General features: G+C 46.7%; 1 protein-coding gene and 1 non-coding gene across 3 annotated transcripts in view; both read left to right on the forward strand.

Annotated features, from left to right (window-relative positions):
- The window catches only part of Tnfrsf11a (TNF receptor superfamily member 11a), a 61,730-nt gene that overhangs the window by 17,582 nt on the left and 16,149 nt on the right, over positions 1–27,999 (forward strand). Inside the window, exons 2-7 of one of the 2 annotated variants that reach the window (XM_052200790.1) lie at positions 8,991–9,072; positions 9,971–10,096; positions 14,953–15,096; positions 20,281–20,374; positions 24,858–24,952; positions 26,329–26,442. In XM_052200790.1, coding sequence (XP_052056750.1) covers positions 8,991–9,072; positions 9,971–10,096; positions 14,953–15,096; positions 20,281–20,374; positions 24,858–24,952; positions 26,329–26,442 — 655 coding nt within the window. The remainder of the gene's footprint in view (positions 1–8,990; positions 9,073–9,970; positions 10,097–14,952; positions 15,097–20,280; positions 20,375–24,857; positions 24,953–26,328; positions 26,443–27,999) is intronic. The other variant, XM_052200791.1, reaches the window with a different exon arrangement.
- Positions 27,491–27,615, forward strand: LOC127697984 (small Cajal body-specific RNA 14). The gene has a single exon (XR_007980639.1). It is a non-coding gene; the product is annotated as a small Cajal body-specific RNA 14 (non-coding RNA).

The following is a 27,999-nucleotide window of genomic DNA, read 5'->3' on the forward strand; positions in this document are numbered from 1 at the left end:
CAGGTGCTGCAGGAAGTCAGCCTAGCCCCTGGGCTAGAGAAGTTTAAAGTAAGGGCGTGTGATATGCCAGTCAGACCAGGTCACAGGGAGGGACTGAGGGGTGCTGGGGGAACCCGGTGGCCATGTCTGCCTTGATGTGAATGGGCAGCTCCGTTCGCCTTCTGTCCTGGGTGTGAGACCGGACAGTCTGCACAGTGAGTTCCAGACCAGCCATGGCTAAGCAAAGGAACAGCCGAAGAAAAAGGAGAAGCGAAAGCATTTGTGTGCTGGCGGGCGGCTCACCTCGTAAACGCTGACTCGGGTGTTCTGTCAGACACAGGGGGCGGGAGGTTCAGAGAGAGGCCTTTCTCAGAGTGGGGCCGTTCGCAGCGGGACATTCTCCAGTCGTCTGCACGTGCTCACCACTGATTTGTTTGTGTTCTGTTCTGGGTACGATCAGTCCCAGCACTGCCTAGAGAGGATCTTTTAAAAGTTTTATTTACCAACTTGTATGTGTGGTGTGGTGGGTGCACTGCTCAGGCGTGGAGGGCGGAGGATAATTCTGGCCTTTGTGTTGTCTCTGGGCATGGGACCTCACAGAAGGACTTCCCCCAAGGTCGGGAGGACGATGAACCTAAGAGTTACTTTCTCAATGAAGTTTCTCAATTAGTTTCTCTTTAAAAAGCAAACACAAAAAAACCTACATGGTTTAGTTCAACCATAACATTTAGAAGTTTGACGCCCTCCTTTCTGAAGTTATGACCAAATTCTCAAATACAGTCACAGATGGATGACATTTTATAAAACGCAGTCTATGGAAACCCCCATCTGTCCTGGGCGAGGTTCTTCCCCACTGACATGACAAAGAGGGCCAAGCCTCCTTCTGCTGCGAGCTACGCCGGTGTGAATTTTCACTGGAGCAAGAAAGCGGCTTTAGTATCCACAATGACTTTTCCATAATGACAGCTGGGCTGGTCAACAGCCTGAAAACTAGACATTTAAGACGGCCCTCCTACGAGATTCTATGCACAGGTCCTCCTGGCTCTCCGACAGAAATATGTTTCTTCAGCTCTGGCTTCATTGCACGGGGCCATGAATCTACAGTGACTTATGAAATGTTCATTACATGTCTTTATTTAGTGTGTGTGTGTGTGTGTGTGTGTGTGTAAGTATGTGTGTGTGAGTGTGTGTGTATGTGTGTGCGAGTGTGTGTGTATGTGTGTGTGAGTATATGTGTGTGTGTGAGTGTATTGTGTGTGTGAGTGTATGTGTGTGTGTGTGAGTATGTGTGAGTATGTGCGTGTGTGTGAGTGTGTATGTGAGTGTGTGTGTGCGTGTGTATGTGTGTGTGAGTGTGTGTGTATGTGTGAGTGTGTATGTGTGTGTGAGTGTGTATGTGTGTGCATGTGTGTGTCCGTGTGTATAAGTATGTGTGTGTGAGTGTGTATGTGTGTGTGAGTGTGTGTATGTGTGTGTGAGTATATGTGTGTGAGTGTGTGTGAGTGTATGTGTGAGTGTGTGTGTGAGTATGTGTGAGTGTGTGTGTGAGTATGTGTGAGTGTGTGCGTGTGTGTGAGTGTGTATGTGAGTGTGTGTGAGTGTGTGTGCGTGTGTATGTGTGAGTGTGTGTATGTGTGAGTGTGTATGTGTGTGTGAGTGTGTATGTGTGTGTATGTGTATGTGCATGTGTGTGTGCGTGTGTGTGTGTGTGTGTGTGTGTGTGTGTGTGTCCGTGTGTGTGTGTGTGTGTAGACACAGAGGACAACTTGAGGACTTGGTTCTCTTTCTACCACATGGTAATCAAACTCAGGTCGCCAGGCTTGGCCATCAGCATCTTTACACAGTGAGCCACCTTGTGGCTCCCAGAAAGTTAATTATCATTTAGTATCTCTTCCCAATCCTTGCACAGACTGTGGGCACATTTCTTCTAGAAGATTCTGTCAGTTGTTAAGCCAAATACCAGTCTGTCTGCTGTGAAAAAAACGCACACAAACCAAAAAAGGCCATACAGGGAGACAGGGAAACCTAAACTCAGTATACCGTCCAGCTGTGGTCACACATCTGCACGCTGGCTATACTCAGACTCTAATATCCATTGTGAAGTCAGCGGAAGTATTTTTTAAAAAATGCTAGTAGATGTTTGTTATATAAACTGAATACAATTTTCTAGCTTATTAATTATAGTACAGCCCTCTCAATACAGTGAGTGCCTAGTGGTTTTTTTTTTTAATTTTTTATATTTCTAAGAATGACAAGTTCTTAGAAAGTTTGTATTCCCCTAAATCCCCCCCAATACACCTCACTGCAAACAGATGAGGTCCCTAAGGCTATAATTATGAGTGTCTGTCTCTCAAGTGAGTCACAGGTCACAGTTCTTGAGTTCCAGAAGGATGTCCCCAAACAAGCAAGCAGAGGTAACCCTGGCTATCTGTGGGAAGATAAGGGAGCAGCTGGTCAAAGTGGGCGGAAGTGGGCGGGACTTGTGCAGAAGTAGGCGGTGACTTGTGCGGAAGTGGGCGGCGACTTGTACTGAAGTGTGCTGCTGCCTCTTCACTTCCATCACACACAGGGCCGTATCCCTCCTCAAGAAATGGCTGCTTGTAAGATGTAGCTGGGTTGACCCGAGTCATGGAGACAGCTGTGCTCCTAAAGCTCTGACTCCGGGTTTTAGAAGGAAACGGATCACAGTAAAAGACAGAAGAAGATCTAGAGAAGCAGGGTGTGGGCTTCTCAAGCCAGTCATCCAGAACGAGTTGCTTCCCGAGGCCGTCCTGCACCGTCACCAGAAAGAGCCGGCTAGCCATAGTTGTTGGCCGTCAACATCAGCAGCGGTCGCCTATCATTCCCTGGGGGCCTCCTCAAGTCACACTGCATCAGGAAAATGCTTTTACCCAGCAATGACTTCAGTAGCATCACAGCCAACCATAGCTGCTGCTTGCCTACCAGGAGTGCTAGAGTCCTGCCGAGTTCTGGAGGGAGGTGTAGGCTGCCACCGGCTGAGAGGGCCTGCGTGGCTGGGTTGGCTTTGCCCACTGCTGGTGGGCAGTGCAGCCAGCGGTAAGAGGGAGGACCCGTATGTTTACCCGTGCTCGTGAGGAGCACGCGCACACACATACACACACATATACTCACACACATACACACACACATACACACACATATACACATAAACACACACATATACACACACATACACACATACACACACACATACACACATATACACACACATACACACACATATACACACACATACACACATACACACACATATAGACACACACACATACAAATAAAGCTGTGTCAGGGTTAGCTGAGTGAAGTAGTGTATACCTTTAATCCTAATACTCAGGAGGAAGAGGAAGGCAGATTTCTGTGAATTAAAGACCAGCCTGATCTATATAGCAAGTTCTAGTGTAGCTAGGGCTACATGGGAAAAGCATATATTAAGATCAAAGAGTTGTGGTTCCTATATGCCTGTGACAATACACTAAACTCATGTCTAGTAATCTTTAAAGGGTTAAATTTATGATGTGTGAATTATATAGTATCTTTTTTTTTTTTGTTAAAGAAAGGCAAATGCTTGGGGGAGAAATGGGCTTAAAGGAGTAACTTGTGAAGACCTGCTTTAGGGTTGGATCCTGAGGAGGCTTTGGAAGGCAGTGATTTTTGTGTGTCTGAGGGAAGTGAGATAAACCCTGAGCTAGAGCTGGCCCCGATGCTGAGAGTTCCATGTTAGGTGTGAGATCAGGTCCATTCAGTGGGATGACGCTTGGGAGACTGGCTGTGGACCACCACAGTGCGTCTGAACACTTGGCTCAGTGTGCATCGGCTCTCTGTCAAATTCCCCTAAAAAGTACCTTTCTGTGAGTGTCACCCAAGCCAAGGGTGTGCTTATCTGACAGACACTGCTGCTGCTTTCTTAATGGGTCAGAAGTGATTGCTAACACTTGTCGTCTGGAGTACAGCCTGCCCACACATCTTGCCATCAGTGTGCACGAGTGTCCACATCCTTAGGTTCAGACAAATCCTGTCAGATGAAGTCTACATACACCACATCCAGTTTTGTCATTTGCCTCTGCGTGTCCCTCTTATGAGGGCCATTGGGACCCAGAAAAAAGCCACAGCTCCCTCCAGGAAATGGAATCCTCCAAAAGAAAAAGACCAAGAGGGCCCAAAGGAGAAGCAGACCCCTTGTCAGCTGTTCTGGCCGAGTTCTCCTAGGCTTGCTGTGATGTCCTAAGGCCCCATCATCCGGTGACTGATGGGGAACCCCAGCTGATAAACCTTCCATCAGGAGAATGATAGCAAGGCCAAGAAGCAAGCCCAGACACGCCCACCCCCACCAGTCCTCCCCAGGGTCCCCACTCAGTGTGCTCCCTAATTTCACTTGTCAGACCAGAGTGAGGCCAGAGGAACGCTTCCTCACACTCCGCTCAGCTAGCCCTGGGGATGATGGTTTTTTTTCTATAAAACTTCTCTCATAATTGCAACAATAAGATAGCGGGCATCTTCCCAGTCTCCTCACCTTACAGCTTTCCTCCAAGCGGGCTAATAGGCAGATACATGCTTCATTTCTCTTTTCAAATGTTCTTTGACAGTTTCATGCACGTATGTAATGGGGTCGAGTCGTTTCTATGCCTTATTAAGCCCTTTTCATGCCCCTCCCTACCACCAGAGTACTTTCTTCCTCCGGAACCGCGTGCAATCTACTCTCGTGTGTTGTTATATTTGTGTCCCACCAGGTTTAGTTGCAGTTGCTTGCATGGACATAGGTGGGAAGTTACAGACCGGAACTTGGGTATCTTCTTCTTCTTCTTCTTCTTCTTCTTCTTCTTCTTCTTCTTCTTCTTCTTCTTCTTCTTCTTCTTCTTCTTCTTCTTCTTCTTCTTCTTCTTCTTCTTCTTCTTCTCCTTCTCCTCCTCCTCCTTCTCCTCCTCCTCCTCCTCCTCCTCCTCCTTCTCCTCCTCCTCCTCCTCCTCCTCCTTCTCCTCCTCCTCCTTCTCCTCCTCCTTCTCCTCCTCCTCCTCCTCCTCCTTCTCCTCCTCCTCCTTCTCCTCCTTCTTCTCCTCCTCCTCCTCCTCCTTCTCCTCCTCCTCTTCCTCCTCCTCCTTCTTTTATTTTTTAATTGAATATAATCTTCATTTACATTTCAAATGCTAAAATCTTTCCTGGTTTCCCCCCTCCCAGAAAACCCCCAACCCCTCCTCCCACCCCCTGCGTCCAAGTATATGCCCCTCCACCTGACCCACTCCCACCTTCTCTCTCCCCCCCCCCCCGCCCCACATTGATTTCCCTTTTGGGGGTATCTACTGAGCCTTCACCTGATCAAGGACCACTCCTCCCACTGATGCCTGGCAAGGCCTTCCTCTGCCACATTTTTGGCTGGAACCACATGTATCTCTTAGTTGATGGTTCAGTCCCTGGGAGTCCTGGGTGTCTGGGTGGCCAACATCATTGTTCTTCCCATGGGGCTGCAAACCCCTTCAGCTCCTCCAGATCACCTTCCAACTCCTCCACTGGGGACCCTACGCCCAGACCAATGATTGACTGCTAGCATCTGCCTCTGTACATGTAAGGCTCTGGCAGGGCCCCTCCGGAGACAACCATTGCATGCTCCTTTTGATATGCACTTCTTGTCGTCCATAATAGTGTCGGGGTTTGGTGACTGTTTATAGGATGAATCCCCAGGTAGGACAGTCTCTGTGTGGTCTTTCCTTTAGTCTCTGCTCCACACTTTGTCTCCTTTATTGCTCCTGTGAGTATTTTAGGAACTTGGGTATATAATCAGTGGCTATACTCTGAAAGAAACTGATTCCCCTTGGGAGTCAGTGCCTTTAATCCCAGCACTCAGGAGGCAGGGGCAGGTGGATCTCTGTGAGTTCGAGACCAATGGTCTACAAAGTGAGTCCAGGACAGCCAGAGTTCTACAAACAAACAAACAAACAAACAAAAGGCGACTTCCCTTCCCCAGCCACCATTTCCTCTCAGGGAGGGTGGGGTCTCACAAGCCATTCCTCTTTCCTTGATGAACTTTGTCAGCCCCAGTCTGATGCAGGTCAGGTCCTGTGTGGGTAACCACAGCTACAGTGAGCTCATGAGTGGGATGAACTCCATGGCCCACGCCATGTCCAGAAGACGTCCTCTGTAACATTCCTCCCTCTCTGGTTCCTTCAAGTCCCTCTCCCCATTGGAAAGGGTGACACCAATGTCGCATATAGCGCCAGCAGTCCTCTGTCCCTTAGTCTTGGGGCTGCAGCAGTTAAGAATGCCTTCATTAGCCCATGTCTGATGAAGGCTGAGAGCCGCGCTGATGGACGGCTATAAATGTGAGCATTTAGAAGGCAGTGTGACCACATGTGCATTTAACAAAACAAAAATCGGAGGCTCTACCCTAGAGACTATGGTCTTTCTAGTCACCAACTCTGGACCAACTTTCCACTACCAGGCCTGAGTATCTCCCATACTCAGCAGGCCTCACATCCAAGCCTGAGTCTCTCCCATACTCAGCAGGCCTCACATCCAGGCCTGAGTATCTCCCATACTCAGCAGGCCTCACATCCAGGCCTGAGTATCTCCCATAGTCAGCAGGCCTCACAGCCCATCGGACAGCGGTTGGTTACCTTCCTAGCAGTTATTGCCACCATTGCATCCGGCTTGTCAGGCTTGTCTCCCTGCTAACACGAGTTCTTTCCGTCTGAATATTGACTCCCTCCTCTCCAGGCCATTTTAGACTTCCCTGTGTCTACTGAACTAGTTTACAAAGTTGTCCCTGCCCCATTTCCCTCCCTTGCTCCCTCCAGTTCCCACGTCCTCATCTGGCTGATGAGGGAGCCTACTCACCAAGTCTCTGAGAACTTCTCTGGCTTCCCTCTGCAACTGTCAGCTTCCTCTGCCTCCACAGCATCTGCCAAAGTATGCAAACTCCACAGGGAGAGTCTGTAACTCCGTCTCTGGAGCAGGTAGGAAGGCTGCCATGGGGCGTGCCCTCAGTGTGGGGATCTGTTCAGCCATGTCTGGCTCTTCGGTTTTCTGTATTCCTGCTAACATGACTGCTTGCCGCATGCCTTCTTCTCCCGCTGAGGAAGGTGAAGGAGACAGGCAGCTCTAAGACTTTGTGCTGACCGTAAGGGACACGGTCATTTGATACTCTATATTAGAATCATACTGTTTTGGAGCACCTATCAGTTATGTCTACTTTTCTGTGACCACACTGCCTGGCAGAAACAACCCAAAGGGAGAAGGATTCATTTTGGCTCTTGCTTTGAGAGGGGTCACTTCATCATAGCAGGGAGGGCAGTTTGTGGAGGCAGACATACACAGCAGGGTGCTTACCTCACAGCAGACCAGGAAGGGAAGGGAAGACCCTTCAGAGGCCTGCTCTGGTGACTGATTCATGTTAACCAGACCCCGAATCCTCAAGGTTCTACAAACTCCCCAACAGTGCCACTCTCTGGAGGATAAGGTCAAAGGGTGAGCATGGAGAGAGCACAGTGAGCACGAAGGGAGCACGGTGAGTGTGGAGGGAGCACATCAGTATCAAACCCTGAAGCCTTGGGAGGACACAGAAGTTCTGTGTGAGCAGGCAGCTTGGAGGGGTTCCATCAGGAACAGGCAGTTGGGCCTCACCCTCACAGGACCTATAAGTCTTTGCTGTTTATGCTTTTAAAGTTTTTTGTTGTTGTTGTTGTTGTTGTGTTTTGTTTTGTTTTGTTTTGTTTTGTTTTGTTTTGTTTTTGTATTCTGGAAGGGGAGCAGTGCTTAACAGCCTCTAACCATCACAGGGCGCTTATAACAGTGAATCCCCTGGTTGGTTTAATCCTAGAATTGGTGTGTGTAAGTGGAACCGTGTCACCAGACAAAAACTGGGAAGGTAGAACTGATTCACAAACCCCAGTAAGTTCTCATCTCTGAGAATGGCAGGTATTTTATCTACTCCCGCCCTGGTTCCTGTCCTAGAACACTGACAACGACACCCCACGCGAGGAGGATTGTGACCACTAATCACACAGCACAGGACGCAGAGTTCTCCATGCTAATGAGGGCGCTAGATGGGCCAGCCCAAGGGTTTAGCCATAAGCTTCCCTTCCCCGACATTCTTCCCTGCAAAAGGTGTTTAATCTCTGGTTCACCCTAAGTAAGTTGTATGCATCCATTTTCCACTACCAGTAATCGGTTTGGGCAAGACTGTCTCTCTCTCTCTCTCTCTCTCATCAAGAACCACTGTGGGGGGAAGCCTTTGTCACACAGAGCTACTGCCAAGTCTCTTGCAGAAGGCCTCTCTGCCCCAGACAGGGACTCTGATCCCTGGCCTAAGCAGGAGTTCCCCGTCTTCCCAGGCCCCAGGCTCTTGACTTGTGGGCCCCTCTGCTCCGACTCTGAGATAACCAGCGGAGTCTGGGCATTAAGGAAGCCCAGCTTCAGACCCAGGAGGTTTGTAGCGAGGTTTGCACCTCCCCTTTCATCTGCCCAGAGGCCATCACACACCCCAGTGGCCAGGTGGAGCTGGGCCCCACAGATTGGCTCATTACATTCCTGTACGAGTTCATGTGCCAACTTTTTAAGTGTCTTTCATGAAGAAGTTTTCAACCTTCTGCACACACATAAACATTTCCTTCACTTTGCTCTGTCACTGTCGCTCTAGTACTTCAGTGCTCTTAAATGTCTAAGCAGGCCAAGCCCTGTGCTAGAAGGTTGGTTTTATATATCCCCAGATGATATGACCCAGCCTAGGACAGTGAAAAGTTTAAAGGCTGCAGCATATGAAGGCTCGTGCCATATTCATATGCTTTATAGAGGTACAATTGACAATTAATTTTCCTTCACATTTTCTTATTTGGTGTGCTTGTGAGCGCCTATGGAGGACAGAAGACAGACTTTGGGAACTACTTCTATCTCTTTATCATATGTCACCAGCCTTGGCCGCAAAGCCCTAGCCACTGAGCTATCTCTCCAGCCCTGTCCAGGAATAACTGTGTACGATGTCTTCCTGATGTCCCTCTCCTTTTCAGGTGACCCTCCAGGTCACTCCTCCGTGCACCCAGGAGAGGCACTATGAGCATCTCGGACGGTGCTGCAGCAGATGCGAACCAGGTACCCTGCATGTTTTCGCTTTCCCTTTTTTGTGTTAAGAAATGAAGATGTCTGGAGATCTTTCATGGCAGTGGTAGGTAGTGACATTTGCCTCTCAAAAGACAGAATGTGTTCCCTCAATAGATACCATCATTTATGAATCAAAGCCAGTTTCAGAAACGGGTCCTCGGTTTGTCCCAAAGTCACATCTTAGTAAACCAAAAAGTTCATTTGACACTTGAAATCGTGTGCACATAAGTCTTATGTTGGAATAAAACAAACTAGAATTGCTTAATCCTTGACAGACTTCCTGCATACCCGCCAAAGAGCACTGGGGGACTGGACGCCACCTCCCCAGTGTAGCTCAGTGTTTGTTTGCCTCTGTGGAGTCCAGCCTGTGAGGTCCTCATTTTCTCTTGTTCTTGGAGACAGAGGAGAGAGTTTGAAGAGAGGAGGGAAAGAACAATCCCCAACAGTAGTCCTCTTCTCTTGGTCTGGTTCTGCGAACCACTCAAGTTCTGCAGGGCACAGATTCGTTGTCGATTTCTTCTCAGTCAGACGTTTAGGAATGCAAAAGATGGATGCTCAGTTGATTATTTAGACAAACTAAGAGACCACTGTAGTAACACAAAGCTACGAGGTAGTAACACTAGGTACAGCAAACCTGGGACTATTTCAGGCAGCAGAGGCCGAGGAGCCCCGGGTACTGTGCTCACTGCCTGGAGTGCCCTCATCTGTGCGTTCCACTGTCTTAGAGGACCTGGATGAACGGTCCTGTGAGTCAGTTCTGGAGGTTGGTGTTCATTTCTTTATTTATCGCAGGGGATTTAATCCAGGTTCTCACACACACTTAGCATCTTGTTGTTTTGATTGGCACACCGTTTTGTTTCTGATTGGTTCGTTGTCTTCTTAATTTAAGGAAAGTACCTGTCTTCTAAGTGCACTCCTACCTCCGACAGTGTGTGTTTGCCCTGTGGCCCAGATGAGTACTTGGATTCCTGGAATGAAGAAGATAAATGTTTGCTGCATAAAGTCTGTGATGCAGGTGGGTATGTCACGCCGACGGTCACTGGGGACCTGAGGAGTCACTCTTTGTCTTCTGTTCCTTAAATCTGTTCCACAGAAGCATGTGAAATATGCCCATTGCTTTCCCATTGAGTGGTTCTGCTCATGTGTTATGTCCCCAGTGCCTCAGGTTAAAATTTCCACAATATGTTTATTGTACTTTAATTATGACCACATCTTACCATTGACAAAATGTCTCCACAGTGTTCGGTGTGTCTATGTCATTTAATCTTTCCCAAGTCCTATACTTGTCCCATTTTGAAGATGCAAACATGGAGGCCTGAGATTGAGTGGCTTCTCCAGTGTTAACCCATGAGAAACAGTCTTCAGACTGATCTGCTGGCTGGCAACCCTTCCCCTAAACAGTGTACGTTCTATGTTATAGTTTGTTGCCTCCCAAGGCTGCCATAGCTCTGGGGAGAGGAGACAGATAATAAAAACGTTTTGAGATAGGATCTCACTCTGTGGCTCAGGTTGGCCTTGAACTCACTATGTAGCCCAGGTTGGTCTTGAACTTGCAGAACTCCCCTGGCCTCAGCTTGACAGGGCTGAAATCATTGGAATACATCGCCACACTCAGCTCCATTAAAAAAAAATAGCTCATTTTAGAAATAAGGATAGAACTATGTCTATGGATCGCCTAAGAAGTCTTTGTGCTATTTTTCCTCTCTTTCCTTCCTCTGTTCTGAATACTAAGCCATCACCAGGTTGCTCTAGCAGGGCTCCTGTGGCTGCATCTCCTCGAGTCATTTATTACCCTCTTTCTCTGGTATTTCTGGTATATTTCACATGAAATCTAGAAGGTTGATAGAATTCTGGTTTATTTTGGCTGGGGTCTGGTAAAACCCTTTCATCTACAGTGTAGTTCTTCTGATTAACACTGGGAATTTATTTTTGTAATATTAGCTACTAATAAGCATGGGCTGCATCTTTATCTTTATCCTCAGTGTCAGGGACCAACCGCAAGGCCTGCACATGCCAGGCGCACTCTCCTACTAAAGCTACACCCAAAACTCTTGGTTTGTTTTAGAAATAGAGGCTTCCTATGTAGCCCGGCCTCCATCTTCCTGCCTCTGCCTCTGCCTCTGTTTCAGCCGCTGCCTTACAAATGTTAGGATTACAGTTGAGTGCCTCCATGCCTGACTGGATCAACCTTCATAAACCTTCTCTGTTTATTAGCCAGGTGAGTCGTAGAAACCCTCCTGTCAGTCAGTTTGTTGTCTCCATGAAGCAGAACACACACAGAAAGGTACACCAAGTTCTTGTAACTTCCCAAATCCTGGCAGGATGCTCCAGCTTCCACACACTTGTGTCGACACGATGGCCTCGTGAATGCACTTGTGTCTGAGGTGCTTTACTTTCGCAGACACTAGTTTCATTGATGGCCACATTATCAAACCTCTCTGAGGTGAGCCCAGGTCTTCTAACACTACCACGGGCGTCTTTATGGACTCCCACGAGTTCCCTGTACTGAGCTGTCCTTAGTTCTGACAACCAGGAAGTTGGCAGTCCTGAACACCACGGTCCTTCTAATGTGTCTGGGACAGCTGGCAGACTCTAGGCTGGAGAAAGTGCTTCAGAAACTCCACTGGACAGCAGCATCTGATCAGTCCGTTTTACTTCCTCTGATGACCTTGACTCACCGCTGTCTGTCGGAAATAAGGATTCATTCTGTCTACCGCCAGTATCAAAGTCAACCACTGAGCGTCAAACACCGAACACATTAGATCGTTCTTAAAGTGCTGCCACCCTCTATTCCTTGCGCCCATACAGGACCCTGCTGGGATTTTGCAGAGAAGTGGTATCTTCCTGTGCTCCTGTATGGTTATATGTGCTACACATGTTTTGGGCTGCACAGTTTGGGCACTTGATACTTTAGCAAATGGGGCTCATGCTTGGGTCTAAAAAGCACAAAAATAGCAATGTCCTTGTTTTAGTTGACTGTAACTTGAGACAATGAAGGAAGAGGCAGGTTTTGATTTTCTGTCTCTTTTCTCCTTGGAAATTAATGTACAAGGGCCACGTAGATAATCCAGACGATATGGGGCCTTTACGTTTACAGAGTGATGATGCTGTTGGTTGGTTGGTTTCTGCTTTTTAAAGAGTTATTTTAATTATGTGTGCATGTGTAGGGGATGGCGTGTGCGCACGCATGTCAACCCCCCTGGAGCTGGAATTATAGGCAGGAGTGAGCTGCAGGGCATGGTTACTCTCAATGGGGGGATCCTACCCTGCCTGTGATGATTCAGTTCCCAGATGAAAGACACACAGCTTTTATTATTATTATTATTATTATTATTATAAACTTTAATCAGCACTAGAGCTGGGCAGATATCTCTCCTCTAAGCTATTAGAATCTATTTCCCCATTAATAACCCCGAATTATAATTTGCCAGGTTCCATCTAGGCTGCTCTTAACTTCAGTTGGCCGCCCCTCTCGGCCATGCTTCTACAGCGTCTTCTGCTTCTCCTCCGCTCTCCTCTCCTCCCCTTCCTCCCCTCCCTTCCCTCTCTTTCCCCTCCCCTCCCCTCCCTTCCCTTCCCCTCCCTTTGCCTTCCCCTCCCTTCCCCTCCCCTCCCTTTACCCTCCCTTCCCCTCCTTTCCCCTTCCCCCTCTCCTCCCTTTCCCCCTTCCCTCCCTCCTCTTCCCCCACCCCTTCCCCTCTTTCCCCTCCCCTCCCTCCCCCCTTTCCTTTCCCCTCCCCTCCCTCCTCTTTCCTCTCCCCTCACCCTCCCCTCCACTTCCCCTCCCCTTTATTTCCCCTCCCCTCTACTTCCCCTCCCCTCCCCTTCACCTCCCCTTCCCTCTTTCCCTCCCTTCCCTCTCTTTCCCCTCCCCTCCCCTCCCTTCCCTTCCCCTCCCTTTGCCCTCCCTTTCCCTCCTTTCCCCTTCCCCCTCTCCTCCCTTTCCCCCTTCCCTCCCTCCTCTTCCCCCACCCCTTCCCCTCTTTCCCCTCCCCTCCCTCCCCCTTTCCTTTCCCCTCCCCTCCCTCCTCTTTCCTCTCCCCTTACCCTCCCCTCCACTTCCCCTCCCCTTTATTTCCCCTCCCCTCCACTTCCCCTCCCCTCCCCTTCACCTCCCCTCCCCTCTTTCCCTCCCCTCCCCTCCCCCCTCTTTCCCCTTCCTTCACTCCTTCCCCTTCCCCCTTTCCTTCCCCCTCCCCTCCTCTCCCCTCCCCTCCCCTCCCCTCTACTCCCTTCTCCTCTCCTCTCTTCCTGGTTCTCATCAGACTCCAAGCTCAGGAACCCCAAGTCCCTCCCATCTCAATTCTGCCCAGCTATAGGCTGTAGGCATCTTTATCCACCAATCAGGGATAACTTGGGGGGCAAGGTCACAAAGTCACTTGAGTCTGTGTGGCAAATTCTTTCATCCTTGGGGGGCAGTATTTAACATTACAATACAAGCAAAGACCAAACCTCAACAGGTACTGGGAATGGAATGTAGATTCTGCAAGCAGAATGGGCTCTTAACCTGTAAGCCATTTCCACAGCCACCTGGGTGATTTTAAATAAGTTGTGACTTCATGTGTGTGCATGCCTGTACTGTCGAGTTTCCTTATTCACAGTAGCTGTATTCTATGAAGTCAGCACAACCTTTGAGTTAGTGAGTCTTGAACCACTGACTGCTCCTAAGAGAATTCAGGCCTGGATTCCAACAAGCCTCTGGCCAGAGGGACATCACTGGCGTGTGCCCCTTGTCCTGTGTGTGTTACTATTTGCTAGATATGTGTGTTGAGTAGGCACACAACCCAAATGTACACCAAACTTCACCACACACATTTTCTGTGCAGAGCACATCACTGACTTCTTGTACGTAGACACAAGACCCCCCTGCACATGGGGCCACTTAAAATAGGACATTGTCCAGTAAAAGCAAACCCGAGACAGTGGCGTTGGATAGACGGAAGCAGGGATACGCATTCAGGTTGGGGACCTAGCCGCGTGGTGCGACGCCTGACTGGCACGCACGAGGTTGTAGTTTCAATCCCAGAACTGCACTGAAAGGTGGCTGGCAGCGAAGGGGAGGAACAGAGGTCTTGTTAGGAGTGTAGAGTGACCCCAGGCTTGTGTGGCTCGCCCCGTGTCCAGAGACGGCTGCAAACACGCTGTGTTAGTAGCAATTGTAGTGATCCACAAGTGTAGAGAAACTCGTGTGAATATGAGGAACAAGCATGGTTTGTGTGTGTCGGACCCTCGGCTTACGATAGACTTAAACTCCCATATGCCTGTACTCTGGAAACTGAGAGGCGCTGTGTGAGTAAAGGAAGAAGGCGCGCACTTTCCATCTAGGGGGAGACACAGTGTGTAACCCTGCGCACGGGACAGGCTGCTCCCCACATGTGACCTGCTGCCTGCCTCTGCTTTGTCCCTTGGCTGAGCACCCCACAGCCTTCAGAACCCCAGCATGAGTTCACATCGCCAGAAAGCCCTGCTGCTTAGCTACACTCGGCTTAACAGTTTGTGGGGCATCTGAATTTCCCAAACACACACACACCAAAACAAATAAAGAAAAACAGAAGAATCAAGCAGCTATGCACTGCTGTGTATTTCCCCCAAATAATTAAACCTACTAACACAAAACTGTTTAGACAGTCTACACAACTCCCAATTATTAGGAAGAAAAGGGTCTGTTAGACAGCTTCCTACCAATAAGGAAGTATGGAAGGAACTCTGGAGTTCCTCAAATCCAGTGAGTCATCCCGTTGGTGGCCAGATGCAGCAGGCTCGTGGACTGTTTGGAACTGGGGCTGGGGGTGGGGGACAGTGCACCAGGTGGGCAGTGCATCTGTGTCTCCTGCCCCTCGCTGGACGCTGACCATCTCTTGTCTTCTGCAGGCAAGGCCCTGGTGGCGGTGGACCCTGGAAACCACACGGCCCCGCGTCGCTGTGCCTGCACGGCCGGCTACCACTGGAATGGAGACTGCGAGTGTTGCCGCAGGAACACGGAGTGCGCACCTGGATTCGGAGCTCAGCATCCCTGTACGGCTGCTTGGTTACGTGTGTGTGTGTGTGTGTGTGTGTGTGTGTGTGTGTGTGTGTGTGTGTGTGTGTGTGTCACCCAGCATCCATCCCTGTATGGCTGCATAGTTGCTGGTGTGCGCCTTCCCAGGGAGCCCTGCTTTTAAGGCCTGGCCAGGGGGCTTCCTGGGATTTGTCATGGCTGTGTCAGGGGTCCTCCAGGGAGCACAGCGGGCTCAGAGGAACTCCAGCTGAACCATCGCGTTAGTCTAGTTTGGAACAGCACGTGGGCGGACGTCCCAAATTCCCTCACCCCTTCGTCCCTTTTGTGGCTACGGGCCTCAATATGTGAAACCCAAGTGTACTCACTTAATGTAAAATAGTGTAGTGCAGGGATCCGCCAAGGCTTTGCGAAGCCACAGCCTCTTAGAGGGTGCGTACCTCTGGACACACTGTAAATTGACAGCTACAAACATTAATTTCAAATTTATAAACTTCCACATTTAAAGAGCTCCTAAAGCCTTAGCTGTTGGGGAACTATAGCCACAATAAGACTTTGAAAGCAGGCAGCGAAGGGCTGGGAGGTATTTCTGCTGTAAAGTGCTTCCCAAGCGTGAGAACCAAAAACCCACAGTAAAAGCTAACGCCAGCTCCGGGCTGGGGGTGGGGGATGGGGAGGTGGGATGCAGTGGTCCCTGGAGCAGGCTGGCCAGCCAGCACAAGCCAAGCTCCGGCCAGTGAGAGGCTTTGCTTAAAAGCAGAAGCTCCTGAGGACAGAGCTGGGGAGTCTTCTGCCCTCTGCCCTCTGCCCTCTGCCCTCTGCCCTCTGCCCTCTGCCCGTGCGGGCAGCGCTGGTGTGTAAAGGCTGCTCTCTCCTCACCGTGGCTTTGCCTGACTGGCACCAAGCTCACACGCTTCCTGCTTCCTTCTCTGCGTTCACCCACTTTCTACCTGGAGTTGCCTCCGGCTCTGTTTGGAAGTCTTTCCTAATCACCTCTTCAAATCCCTTCACATAAAGTGTAAGCTGGTTGGGCTTTTTTTTTTTTTTTTTTTTTTTTTTTTGTAATTGAATTGACTTGGGTTCACAGGGTAAAAATTAGTGTTTTTTTTTCCTCCTAGGTAAAGCTGCCGCCATGCTCATTATATGCCTTTTAAACCCTTTATAAAGTTGTAAAAGTTCACACCTTTTGAACTTTGAGAGCAGGCTTGCCCGGTGGGGGTGGAGGTTTGTACTGAGCCGAGTGTCTCTCTCATCCGTGTCATGCCTTAGCACGGTGTCCATGAGCATGCCCAGTTTCTGACCTGTTTGTGTAGCTGCCTGAAGCTCACAGTCCACCAGCGCCTTCTGAGTGCTACCTCCTTGCTCACTCCTGCCGTGAAGTCAGTTCTATTTTTAATGCTCTGTCATCTGAGAACCCCATTGTGTCCCTCAGCTTTGTTGAAAGCACAGACGCAGAAATCCTTTCAACTTCCCAAAGTGCTTCTGAGAGTCGGTGGCTGTCCCCGCTTCTCAGAAGTGTCACAAAGGAGGTTTTCAGAGGGCAACAAATGTGCTTGTCAGCCTTTCACCTGAAGACGTGGTGGTTTTAAAGCCCGCGTGCTTGGACGAGGGCTGGGAAAATCAAAATATTAATCATTTGAGTCCACATGGAAGAATGTATCCAGCATGGCGGCAGGCCTCTGCGTCAGCCCTGACTCATCTGCACATGCGCTCTCGGAAAGTCAAGCTGAGCTTTTAATTCGCAAAGACAGACCTCCCTACCAGGTCGACTCCCTCCAAATTCTGCTTTTAGAATAGACAAAGCCCTCGGCCTGGCCACAGACTTCCCACCTCTGTGAACTAGGTGTGGACATCATCATTTCTGGAAGATGTTCTTGCAGGGGGAAAAAGAAAGGAGTAAAAAAGGGTATGACTGCTCCTAGGTATGTGCAGGAGAAGGTTTATTGGAGACATACAGGAGAACCCAGCCAGAGGCAGACACATCTGGGAAAGGCCAGGTGAGCTGCACCATGTGGGGAGAGCCAGGAGACCCGGGAGAGGTCAGGATTTAAAGGGTAAAAAGGAGCAGTGTAACCAAAATGGCTGACGATACAGGAAAGAGCAGCTGGGGAGAGATCAGCTCAGCCCCTGGGCTGGAGAATTCAGTTGGGGCAGGGTAAGCCAGCCAGGCAGACCCTGTAACAGGGACTGAGGGACTCAGGACCTGCAGAACCTGCGGGCCTCCAGCATCAGCTTTGATGTTAATAGGCACCCCTGTTAGCCTTTGGCCAGCCTTTGAGACCTCACATTTCTCTCAGTCTTGAAGCCTTGGAAGAGATACACTTTTGACAGTAGGTAAATAAAAATTCACTCCTGAGACTGGGGAATGTGAGCTCAGTGGGTGGAATGTTCACCAACTCTGTGCACAAAGCCCTGGATTGATCCCTAGTACTGAATAAAACCTAGAATGGTGGCACATCCTTGTAATCCTAGCACGCTGGCACTAAAGCAGGAGGATCAAGGCCATCCTTAGATACACAGTGAGTTTGAAGCCAGCCGGGGCTCCAAGAGACCTTCTCCTCTACCCCTAAAAGACTCAATCGTTCATGCCCCAACTTGCAGTGTATTTGAATTCAAAACAGCTGACCTGGTTGCCAGTACCATTCTTTGACCGACCACACTTCTGCTCTTTCCACTAGAGAGAGAGAAACAGGACCAGGCGGCTGTGAGGGCAGTTTTATGGTCTCCAGGATCTCAACTCCTGGCTCAGTTTCATACAGCCAAGACTTGGGTCCACGGCAGGGTTTGGAGCAGATAGGAGTGTGATGTCTCCTGTTAGTGGGCATGCAGTGTGGACGCCAGTGTCGGAGGACTGCAGAGATCTGGGATCCACTGGGCATCGCGGGCAGCTGTGTGCGGACTGTTGCCAGCACTGGGAACCAAACTCTGGCCCCAGTGTTCATCTTTTAAAATGCTGTCTCAGTTAATGTTAGTTGGTAAATGGTCCTGACATTTTCACAATTGTTTGAAAGTCGGTCACATGGCCATATCAGTGTGGCGATGTATCTTATTTATTGAGCCAAATTATAAAAATCGAACATACACCTCTTATCAGGCATGTACCATGAATTTTAATTATTATTTTAGGTTTGTATTTGTGAAAAATAAGTCACAGGAATACTACTCATTTCCTAAGTTAGTTGTGGGTTTAGTACCGGCCAATTGTTTCACAATGGCCGTCAGGAATGTTTGTTTGTGTTTACCAAGGCTTCCGTGTGCCTGATACAATAAAGACCTGAGAGGGAAGCCTGAGGCATCTCTTAGGTGCTGATTTAGCTTAGGAGGAACATGAGAGTGAAGCTCTCTGGTCAGGGCAGTGTCTGCTCTGAGTACTGTGATGAAGGCGAGGTGCACACGTTCGCATCACTTGCGTCTGTGTTTGCTCGGGGTGCAGCTCAGTCCCCCCCCCCCTTCACATATTGTCTGTAATCAGCTCTGTGCTATGAGCAAGCACAGCATCGGCCATTGGTAGAAAAGCCTGACACCAATTCTTGTCTAGGAGGAAGAGACTTATGAGGTTGGTCTTGGTTTGTTTGTTTGTTTGTTTGTTTTTAGGGGGAAAAGGTATAGTTGGTAAGCTGCACTCCTTAGCCCAGTGAAGGGAAGCTGATCATGTCACCATTTATTTAACAGTCAGGCACTTCAATTGTTCTGAGTTTTGAAATAATAACCCTTTTAGTGGATAGTGTCTTAATAGCCCATATCCAACAAGCTTGGGACCAGAACTGTTGTCCAAACCTACTCCCTGCCCCTTGACTTTAGAGGAATTACATACCTTGGATTTGGAAGAACAGGTGTCCCTTAAAGATAGTGGTGGCATCACATTTGCCTGCTGGCGAGGGCTGATGCAGCCATGAAGGCTGGAGACAGCCAGATAGCAAATTCCAGCTATGTAAGACCGAAGGGGAAATATGTTGAAGGCAGAGCTGGCCTTAGCTAGACATTAGTCTCAGTGTCCTGACGAAAGAAGCCAGTTCCTGAGGAAAATTCCATAAGCACTTCCTCTAGCCAAGCCTGGAAGAGCTGAAGGCAGCAGATAGACCTGGCCAGGCAGACGGGAACATGGGGGAAGCACCCCAGGGACGGGACGAGGGACCATCCTGGAGGATCTCTAAGTGTCCCTTGCTTTTTTTTTTTTTATGTATTTTTTTATTCGATGTATTTTTTATTTACATTTCAAAATGATTTCCCCCTTTCTGGCTCCCCACTACCTGAAAGTCACATAAGCCCCCTTTTCTCCCCCTGTTCTTCCATCCACCCCGTCCCACTTCCCTGTTCGGTTTTGCCCTATACTGCTTCACTGAGTCTTTCCAGAACAAGGAGCCACTCCTCCATTCTTCTTATACCTCATTTGATGTGTGGATTATGTTTTGGGTATTCCAGTTTTCTAGGCTAATATCCACTTATTAGTGAGTGCATACCACGATTGATCTTTTGAGACTGGGTTACCTCACTTAGTATGATGTTCTCCAACTCCATCCATTTGTCTAAGAATTTCATGAATTCATTGTTTCTAATGGCTGAATAGTACTCCATTGTGTAGATATACCACATTTTTTGCATCCATTCTTCTGTTGAGGGATACCTGGGTTCTTTCCAGCTTCTGGCTATTATAAATAGGGCTGCTATGAACATAGTGGAGCATGTATCCTTATTACATGCTGGAGAATACTCTGGGTATGGCCCAGGAGTGGTATAGCCAGATCTTCTGGAAGTGATGTGCCCAGTTTTCTGAGGAACCGTCAGACTGATTTCCAGAGAGGTTGTACCAATTTGCAACCCCACCAACAGTGAAGGAGTGTTCCCCTTTCTCTAAATCCTCGCCAACACCTGCTGTCTCCTGAATTTTTAATCTTAGCCATTCTGACTGGTGTAAGGTGAAATCTCAAGGTTGTTTGATTTGAATTTCCCTAATGACTAATGAAGTTGAGCATTTTTTAAGATGCTTCTCAACCATTTGAAGTTCTTCCAGTGAAAATTCTTTATTTAGCTCTGTACCCCATTTTTTAATAGGGTTATTTGGTTTTCTGGGGTCTAACTTCTTTAGTTCTTTGTATATATTGGATATTAACCCTCTATCTGATGTAGGGTTGGTGAAGATCTTTTCCCAATTTGTTGGTTTCCCTTGCTTTTTAATCTGTTTTTGTTTGTTTGTTTTTTGACAGTGCAGCTCAACAAGGATACGGTGTGCACACCCTGCCTCCTAGGCTTCTTCTCAGATGTCTTTTCATCTACAGACAAATGCAAACCTTGGACCAAGTAAGTGACTGTGCAGAATCCCAAGGACCAGTTGTGTTTTCTAAAAAGGACCCGGGATATGTTTAGTAGAGCGTGGTATGGTGAGGTGGAGGGGTGCCTCAGGGGCCGCATGCTAAGGCATCCCTTCCCCCTCAGGTACCAGCCATTCAATGGGTATATTATAGAATGGAGTTTATTTGGGGCATGGGAAAGGGAATTGAGAAGGGAGTGGAGACAGAAGGGGGGGAGTCCACGAACAAGTGAAAAGAGGCAGGGGTGGGGGGCAAAGGAGAAAGGGGTAGGGTTAGGGAGAGAAGAGAGTCAAAAGTGGCAGAGAGGTAGCCATTTGCACCAGGCAGCTCCACAGTCTTCTGTGCACGTCTGCCAGGAGAGAGTGATCTCCCATCTCCCAGCAGTGCTTTCAGCTCTGAGCGGGTAGGTGAGCTCTCCACCATCTCTCTGGAGGGGAACAGCTAGGAGTGCACGGAGCATAAGATCAGTGGAACAGCTGGGACAGAGGTCTTCAGGCTGCCATTTGCACCAGGAAGCCAGGTGGCTCCACAGCCTTCTGTGCACAGACCCTGCCAGAAGAGAGTTGGTCTCCCAGGAATATGGACACAGGCTTACAGGTCCACAGAAGGGACAAGCTCCAGCCAGAGACAGCAAGACCAACCATCACCAAAGATAACCAGATGGTCAAGAACCCTACAAACAGAAACCAGGGCTACTTGGCAACATCAGAACCCAGTTCTCCCACCACAGCAAGTCCTGGATACCCCAACACACCAGAAAAGCAAGAGTTAGATTTTCATGATGCTAATAGAGGGCTTCAAGAAGGACATAAGTAAAAAAAAGAAGGACATAAATAACTCCCTTACAGAAATACAGGAAAACATGGATCAACAGGCAGAAGCCCTTAAAGAGGAAACATAAAAATTCCTTAAAGAATTACAGAAAAACACAATCAATCAAATGATAGAACTGAACAAAACCATCCAGGATCTAAAAGTGGAAGTAGAAACAATAAAGAAATCATAACAAAATCTATCGTCAGACATCTCTGAAGATAGAAAACCTTAGAAAGAATTCAGGAGTCAAAGATGCAAGCATCAGCAAAAGAATACAAGAGATAGAAGAAAGAATCTCAGGTGCTGAAGATACCATAGAAAACATTGACTCAACAGTCAAAGAAAATGCAAAATGCACAAAGCTTATAACCCAAAACATCCAGGAAATCCAGGACAAAATGAGAAGACAAAACCTAAGGATTATACGTATAGAAGAGAGTGAAGATTTCCAACTTATAGGGCCAGTAAATATCTTCAACAACATTATAGAAGAAAACTTCCATAACCTAAAGAAAGAGATGCCCATGAACATACAGGAAACCTACAGAACTCCAAACAGACTGGACCAGATCAGAAAGTCCTCCTGGCAAATAATAATCAAAACACCAAATGCACTAAACAAAGAAAGAATATTAAAAACAGTAAGGGAAAAAGGCCAAGTAACTTATAAAGGCAGAACTATCAGAATTACACCAGACTTCTCACCAGAGACAATGAAAGCTAGAAGATCCTGGCCAGATCTCATACAGACCCTAAGAGAACACAAATGCCAGTCCAGACTACTATACCCAGCAAAACTCTCAATCACCATAGATGGAGAAACCAAGGTATTCCATAATAAAACCAATTTTACACAATATCTTCCCACAAATCCAACCCTACAAAGAAGAATAGATGGAAAACACCAACACAAGGAGGGAAACTACACACTAGAAAAAGCAAGAAAGTAATCTTCTATTGAACCCAAAAGAAGATACCCACACAAACATAAAAATAGCATAAAAAATAACAGGAAGCAACAATCACTATTCCTTAATATTTCTTAACATTAATGGACCCAATTCCCCAATAAAAAGACATAAGTTAATAAAAATATTTTTCATATAAATCTTCAATCTTATCAGATAATGTTTGTAATTCCTCTTCCAATTAATTTAGTAATTTTTATGTCTACCATTTTATCTGCATTATTTTTCATGATAACCAACAATTTTAACATGTTTTTCTACATATTTCTTCTATTTTATCAGAAATGTTTTCCATGTAAATCTCTGATTTTATCACAAAATATTTTTAATTCCACCTTCAAGCAATTTAAAAAGTTTTTTTATATCTACCATTTTATCTGAATAATTGTCCATGAAATTGTCAATTTTAACATGTTTTTCTACATATTTATTGAATTTTATCAGAAATATTTTCCATGTAAATCTTCAATTTTACCTGAAAATGTTTATAATTCCACTTTCAATCAACTTAGAATTATTTTTATGCCTATCATTTTATCTGTATAATTTTCCACGATAATCTTCAATTTTAACATGTTTGTCTATATATTTCTTCAATTTTATCAGAAATATTTTCCATGTAAGTCTTCAACTTTATCAGAAAATGTTTATAATTCCACTTTCAATCAACTTAGTAATACTTTAATGCCTATCATTATTATATATATATATAAAATTCTCCATGGTAATCTTCAATTTTAACATGCTTTTTTACATTTTCTACAATTTTATCAGAATTATTTTCCACATAAATCTTCAATTCTATCATAAGATGTTTCTATTTCATTTTTCAATTAATTTAGCAATGTTTTTATGTCTACCACTTTACTCTTCAATTTTCCATGAAAATTGCCCATTTTAACATGTTTTTCTATGTATCTCTTATATTTTATCAGAAATATTTTCCTTATAAATCTTTAATTTTATCATAAAATGTTTTTACTTCCCTTTTCAATAAAAGAACATGCTTTTCAAAAAAAAATGGCAGAGAGAAGTAGGAGGGGGCAATCAGTCCCTTTTATATAACAAGCCAGGCCTACCTGGCTGTTGCCAGGTAACTGTTGGGCGGAGCTTAGAAGGAAAGCTAACACCAGTGAGCCTCAGCACTCTGGCTGAAGGGCTGGTTCAGTGTGTTACCTGGCTACTTGGTTACTTGTTAGCTTCTTATCGACTTGGTTCAGTGGTTAGCTTCTGTCCAAGCCACAGTAGGGACTGAACCTGGCATTGCTGGGCCAAGCGTGTGTCAGAGTTTTGTGTCACTTCTTCCATTCAGATATATATGACCTTCAGTTCTGGAATCTTTCTCCTTTACCTGACTATATTTAGTTGAAAATTATTTGTTGTTTATTGATGTGTGGGCGGTGGGTGGGCTAGTGTGGGTGGAGGGTAAGGGCTCCAGGTGTGCTGTGCATAGCATCTCTGAGTGAGCTGTCCCCAGCTTGTACTGCCACTCCGTCAGCACTGCAGCCTTCTGGTCTGTGGAAGTGTGTGTGCACTGAAAACACCTTGCTTCTCTTGCACAGTCTTGAAGCTCTTTACACGCTAAATAACAGGTTCACCTGAGCCTTCCATTTTCTCCCGTCTATGGTTATCTTGATATTCATATTCATCAATACTTTGGCACTGCAGCTTACCTGACTTTCTTTCTACGCTGAGTTGGCAGTCTCTGAGACTTCTTAGACCTGCCGTGTATCTCACTGTGGAATTGCACCAGCGTTGACTTCCTAAGCTCCTGTTGCCAGGCATGTAAGCGGTTCTGGGTTTTCTGCAGGGATAAATTTGGTCGTGGTGTGTGGTGGCATCCAGACTGAGCAGACTTTTCCCCAGGTTCTGGCCTCTGTTTTGATGTGTACTGAGAACTTGTGAGGTGTGGGGGTGGATGCCGGCTCTCAACCCAGAGGCCTTGCCTCTCACGGCTCACGGCCATGGTCTAAATTACTTTTACAAGTGAAATAAAACCTCATGGTGTCAGATTTGTTACTGTGATTTCATGTCAGTGCTCCAGGAGTTTCACATTCTGACTGTCATCGGATTTGGGGTTAGGGACTGATGTATATATGGCGTGTATACGTACATGGCACCTCCCATGTTATGTGGATCAGATCCCCAGGCTCGCTCTTGCACCCCATTGTTTGATACAGGGATAAGTGTAAGGAGCTTCAGTTGCACATCTATTCTTTATGTTTTCAAAGCTCACATTATCCATCCCACAAGCTGCTGCCGTTGCTTCTGCTTCTCTTCTTCCCACCATGCACTGCTCTGAGACAGGGCTCACTGTCAGGATACAGGTGGACACCACCACGCTTAGCCAGGAAGCGCTTGTTAATGCTGATTCCCAATGCACTTCATTCAAGCTTCATGTGGAGAAGACGGTACTTTTTAATCTTCAGATAAAACTCTCAACATTTGGAATTCTCCTTACTGAAGTCCCTCATGCTTACCCTCTGTGTTCTCAGTAGTTCTTGGAGTATTCCACCCACCTCTGAGGGCTTCTGCTCCCGTGGTGAGGATGGAGAGTCAAACATCTGGAAAGATATGTCTTCCCTTCCTGAAGGAGCTGGGACTCAAGCTCAGTGCGATATTTCTTTTGTTTGGTTTTTAAATTAAAATTGTCAAACCACAGTCATCGCCTGCCTTTTTCTCTCACAGCTGCACTCTCCTTGGAAAGATAGAAGCACACCAAGGGACGACAGAATCAGATGTGGTCTGCAGCTCTTCCCTGACATTGAGAAGACCACCCAAGGGTAGGAGCAGCAGGGCTGTGGGGTGGTACTTTGCTCAAGGCAGTCTCTCTAGAGTGACACACTGTGTCTGCAGTGGTCTCTCTAGAGTGACACACTGTGTCTGCAGTGGTCTCTCTAGAGTGACACACTGTGTCTGCAGTGGTCTCTCTGGAGTGACACACTGTGTCTGCAGTGGTCTCTCTGGAGTGACACACTGTGTCTGCAGTGGTCTCTCTGGAGTGACACACTGTGTCTGCAGTGGTCTCTCTGGAGTGACACACTGTGTTTGCAGGGACTTATTTGTGCTTTCATCGTTCCTTTTGTCCACTATCATCTTGGTATTATTTTCATTTTTCATTAGTATTTTATCTTATGGTTTAAAAGATTCATTCTTTTTTATTTTCTGTTATAGCTATGTTGACTGCATCTGGGTTTGTGCGCTGCCTATGTGCACTGCTGTTCTTCCTCTCTTCTTCCTCCTTTTCCTCCTCCTACTCTTAATCCTTCTCCTTTTTGTTTTATCTGATGTAAATTTGACACAGTACATTTCACATGCTGGGTTACTTGATTATATCTATATCATCAATATCTATATCTATATCATTTATATCTATATTTACACTGAGGTGTAAGCTATAAACACTAATAATATATATTTATTATATATACAGATATATGTATTATATGTAAATATATGTGTGTGTGTGTGTGTGTGTGTGTGTGTGTGTGTGTATTTATACTGAGCTAGGGGTAAGCTATAGACATAAATGTCAGTGCCATTCCCCAGGCACGGTAGAGTGATAGTCATAATGAGGGTGTCTATGTAGAGATTTGGATCAAGCCAAAGAGAGTGACTTGTTAGACTTTGGCTGTGAGCCAGAGTCTTATCTGTGAGTGTCTGTAGATTAAGCTAATCTAAATAGTGTTTTGAAGGTTTCTGGTTAACAGGCTTCTGTCTGGTTGCTTTAGATGAGAGGGTCTGAGTAGGGAATAGGCTGTATCTCAGAAAAGAGCAGACTGGAAAAGACCCTTCTAATGTGGCAACAGAACCAGGCTACAGAGCAGTAATAGCAGGCTGCAAACAAGGAAATCAGGGTGGTGAAGGACGGACTCAGAGGGCCATGATAACATGGTGGATGGCGTTGAACTTACTCTAAAGTAGAGATGGGACCTGGGTCTGGGCTCGTCCTGCCCAGAGGGGAGGCCCCTGGGCAGCGTGGGCTGAGCTACAGAGGTCATCCTCTGACATCTGGGAACTCTCTGCAGTTAGGGTGGGAGCTTCCACTGTTGTTTGCCTCCACACCCACAGCCTTGGTTCTCGGGTTGGATTTACAGGACTTCATCCTTTAATTTGGTAAAATGGATAATCTTTAATCCCGTGTTTTCTTCCCACACAGAGGTCCACGTTTACTTGCCCAGTCTCATCGTTCTGGTCCTCTTCATCTCTATGGTCGTAGTGGCTGCCATCGTCTTCGGCGTTTACTACAGGAAGGGAGGGAAAGTGCTGACAGGTATGGTGTCCATGCTGGTGTCTGAAAATGGCCGTGAAGAGCATGGTGCTTTCCCCGGGGAGCATCTCAGGACATGAGCAGATTATCCATGACTATCACAGAATCTGCTTTTTAAATTTTTGTTTATGGGGCTGGAGTAGTAGCACAGTGGTTAAGAGCATTGGCTGCTCTTCCAGAGGACTCTAGTTCAATTCCCAGCACCCACCTCATGTCTGACAACTGTCTTAACTCCAGTCCCAGGGGACCTGACACTCTTCTACAGACATACATGCAGGCAAAACACCAATCACATAAAATAAGTGACTATAAATGTTACTTATTGTATGTATTCATGATGTATGTGCGTATGTGTCACAGTGCATATGTGGAAGTCAGAGGGCAATTCTGTGGAGTTGATTCATTCCTTCCACCTTTAAATGAGGTCCCCCCCCTGGAGGGTCAGATTTAGGTTCAGAAAGTAAAGCACATTTGTGTTTGATTCTTTGTTTTCTAGTAGCAACAATAATGAGGAACACTGAAGGGCAACATTGTGTTTGTAAGTGGATAATACTCAGCCTTTCTGAAATTGCTCCTGTGCTGCTGCTGAGAACCACTTTATGTCTCTGTGCAGCATTTCAAACACAAGGACTCTAGCTAATTCTGTAATGCACCCCGTTGGAAATGTACCCATTAAAGAGGCACTGCTGGGCAGTGGTGGCACACACCTTTAATCCCAGCACTTGGGAGGCAGAGGCAGGAGGATTTCTGAGTTCAAGACCAGCCTGGTCTACAGAGTGAGTTCCAGGACAGCCAGGGCTACACGGAGAAACCCTGTCTCAAAAAAACCAATAAATAAATGAATGAATGAATGAATGAATGAATGAATGAATAAATAAAACAGAGGCACATGCTCAGATAAATGGATGGGTGGGGGAAGTTTTGACTGGGATACTATTTCGAAGTATGAATCTAAAATTATAATGGTAAGTGACTTTACATTTTTAGAATTTAGGGGCTTATGTAAAGTAGAAAAACCAATGTTACTCCATTTTTGGGGGATATCTGCAAAAGGTTTGATCATGTTTTTAAATGTCACATCTTCAACCGTAGTCAGTCACATACATCAAAACAGATGGTTCTTGCTGACAGGGTCTGTATAGTTGTCAGATTTTCTGTGCAATGGCTCCATACATAAAAAAAAAAGTCACATCTTGTTTTACCTTTGTATGGCATTGCTAAGAGATGTGTGGTTTTAAATAGAGTTCTGCCAGTTTTTTTCAGATATATCATAATAATTTAATTTTTTTTACATTGTATGTTCATGATGTGTGCATGGGCACATGTGCATCACACGTAGCTATAAGTCAAAGGACAATTTCGTGGTGTTGGTTCCATCTTTTCAGCTTAGGTAGGTTTGGGGATGTACACATCGGGCTTAACAAGTAAAGCACACAGTGACCAGACACTCACAACCTTGGTATTGAGATCCTGTCTTTAAAACCAATGTCCAAGGCTCGGGGCTGCAGCCCAGTGGTAGAGAGCTCCCCGGGCATAAGGAAGACCCTGGGTTTGATCCTC

The sequence above is a fragment of the Apodemus sylvaticus genome, chromosome 12 (assembly GCF_947179515.1).
Source record: "Apodemus sylvaticus chromosome 12, mApoSyl1.1, whole genome shotgun sequence".
Taxonomy (NCBI): domain Eukaryota; kingdom Metazoa; phylum Chordata; class Mammalia; order Rodentia; family Muridae; genus Apodemus; species Apodemus sylvaticus.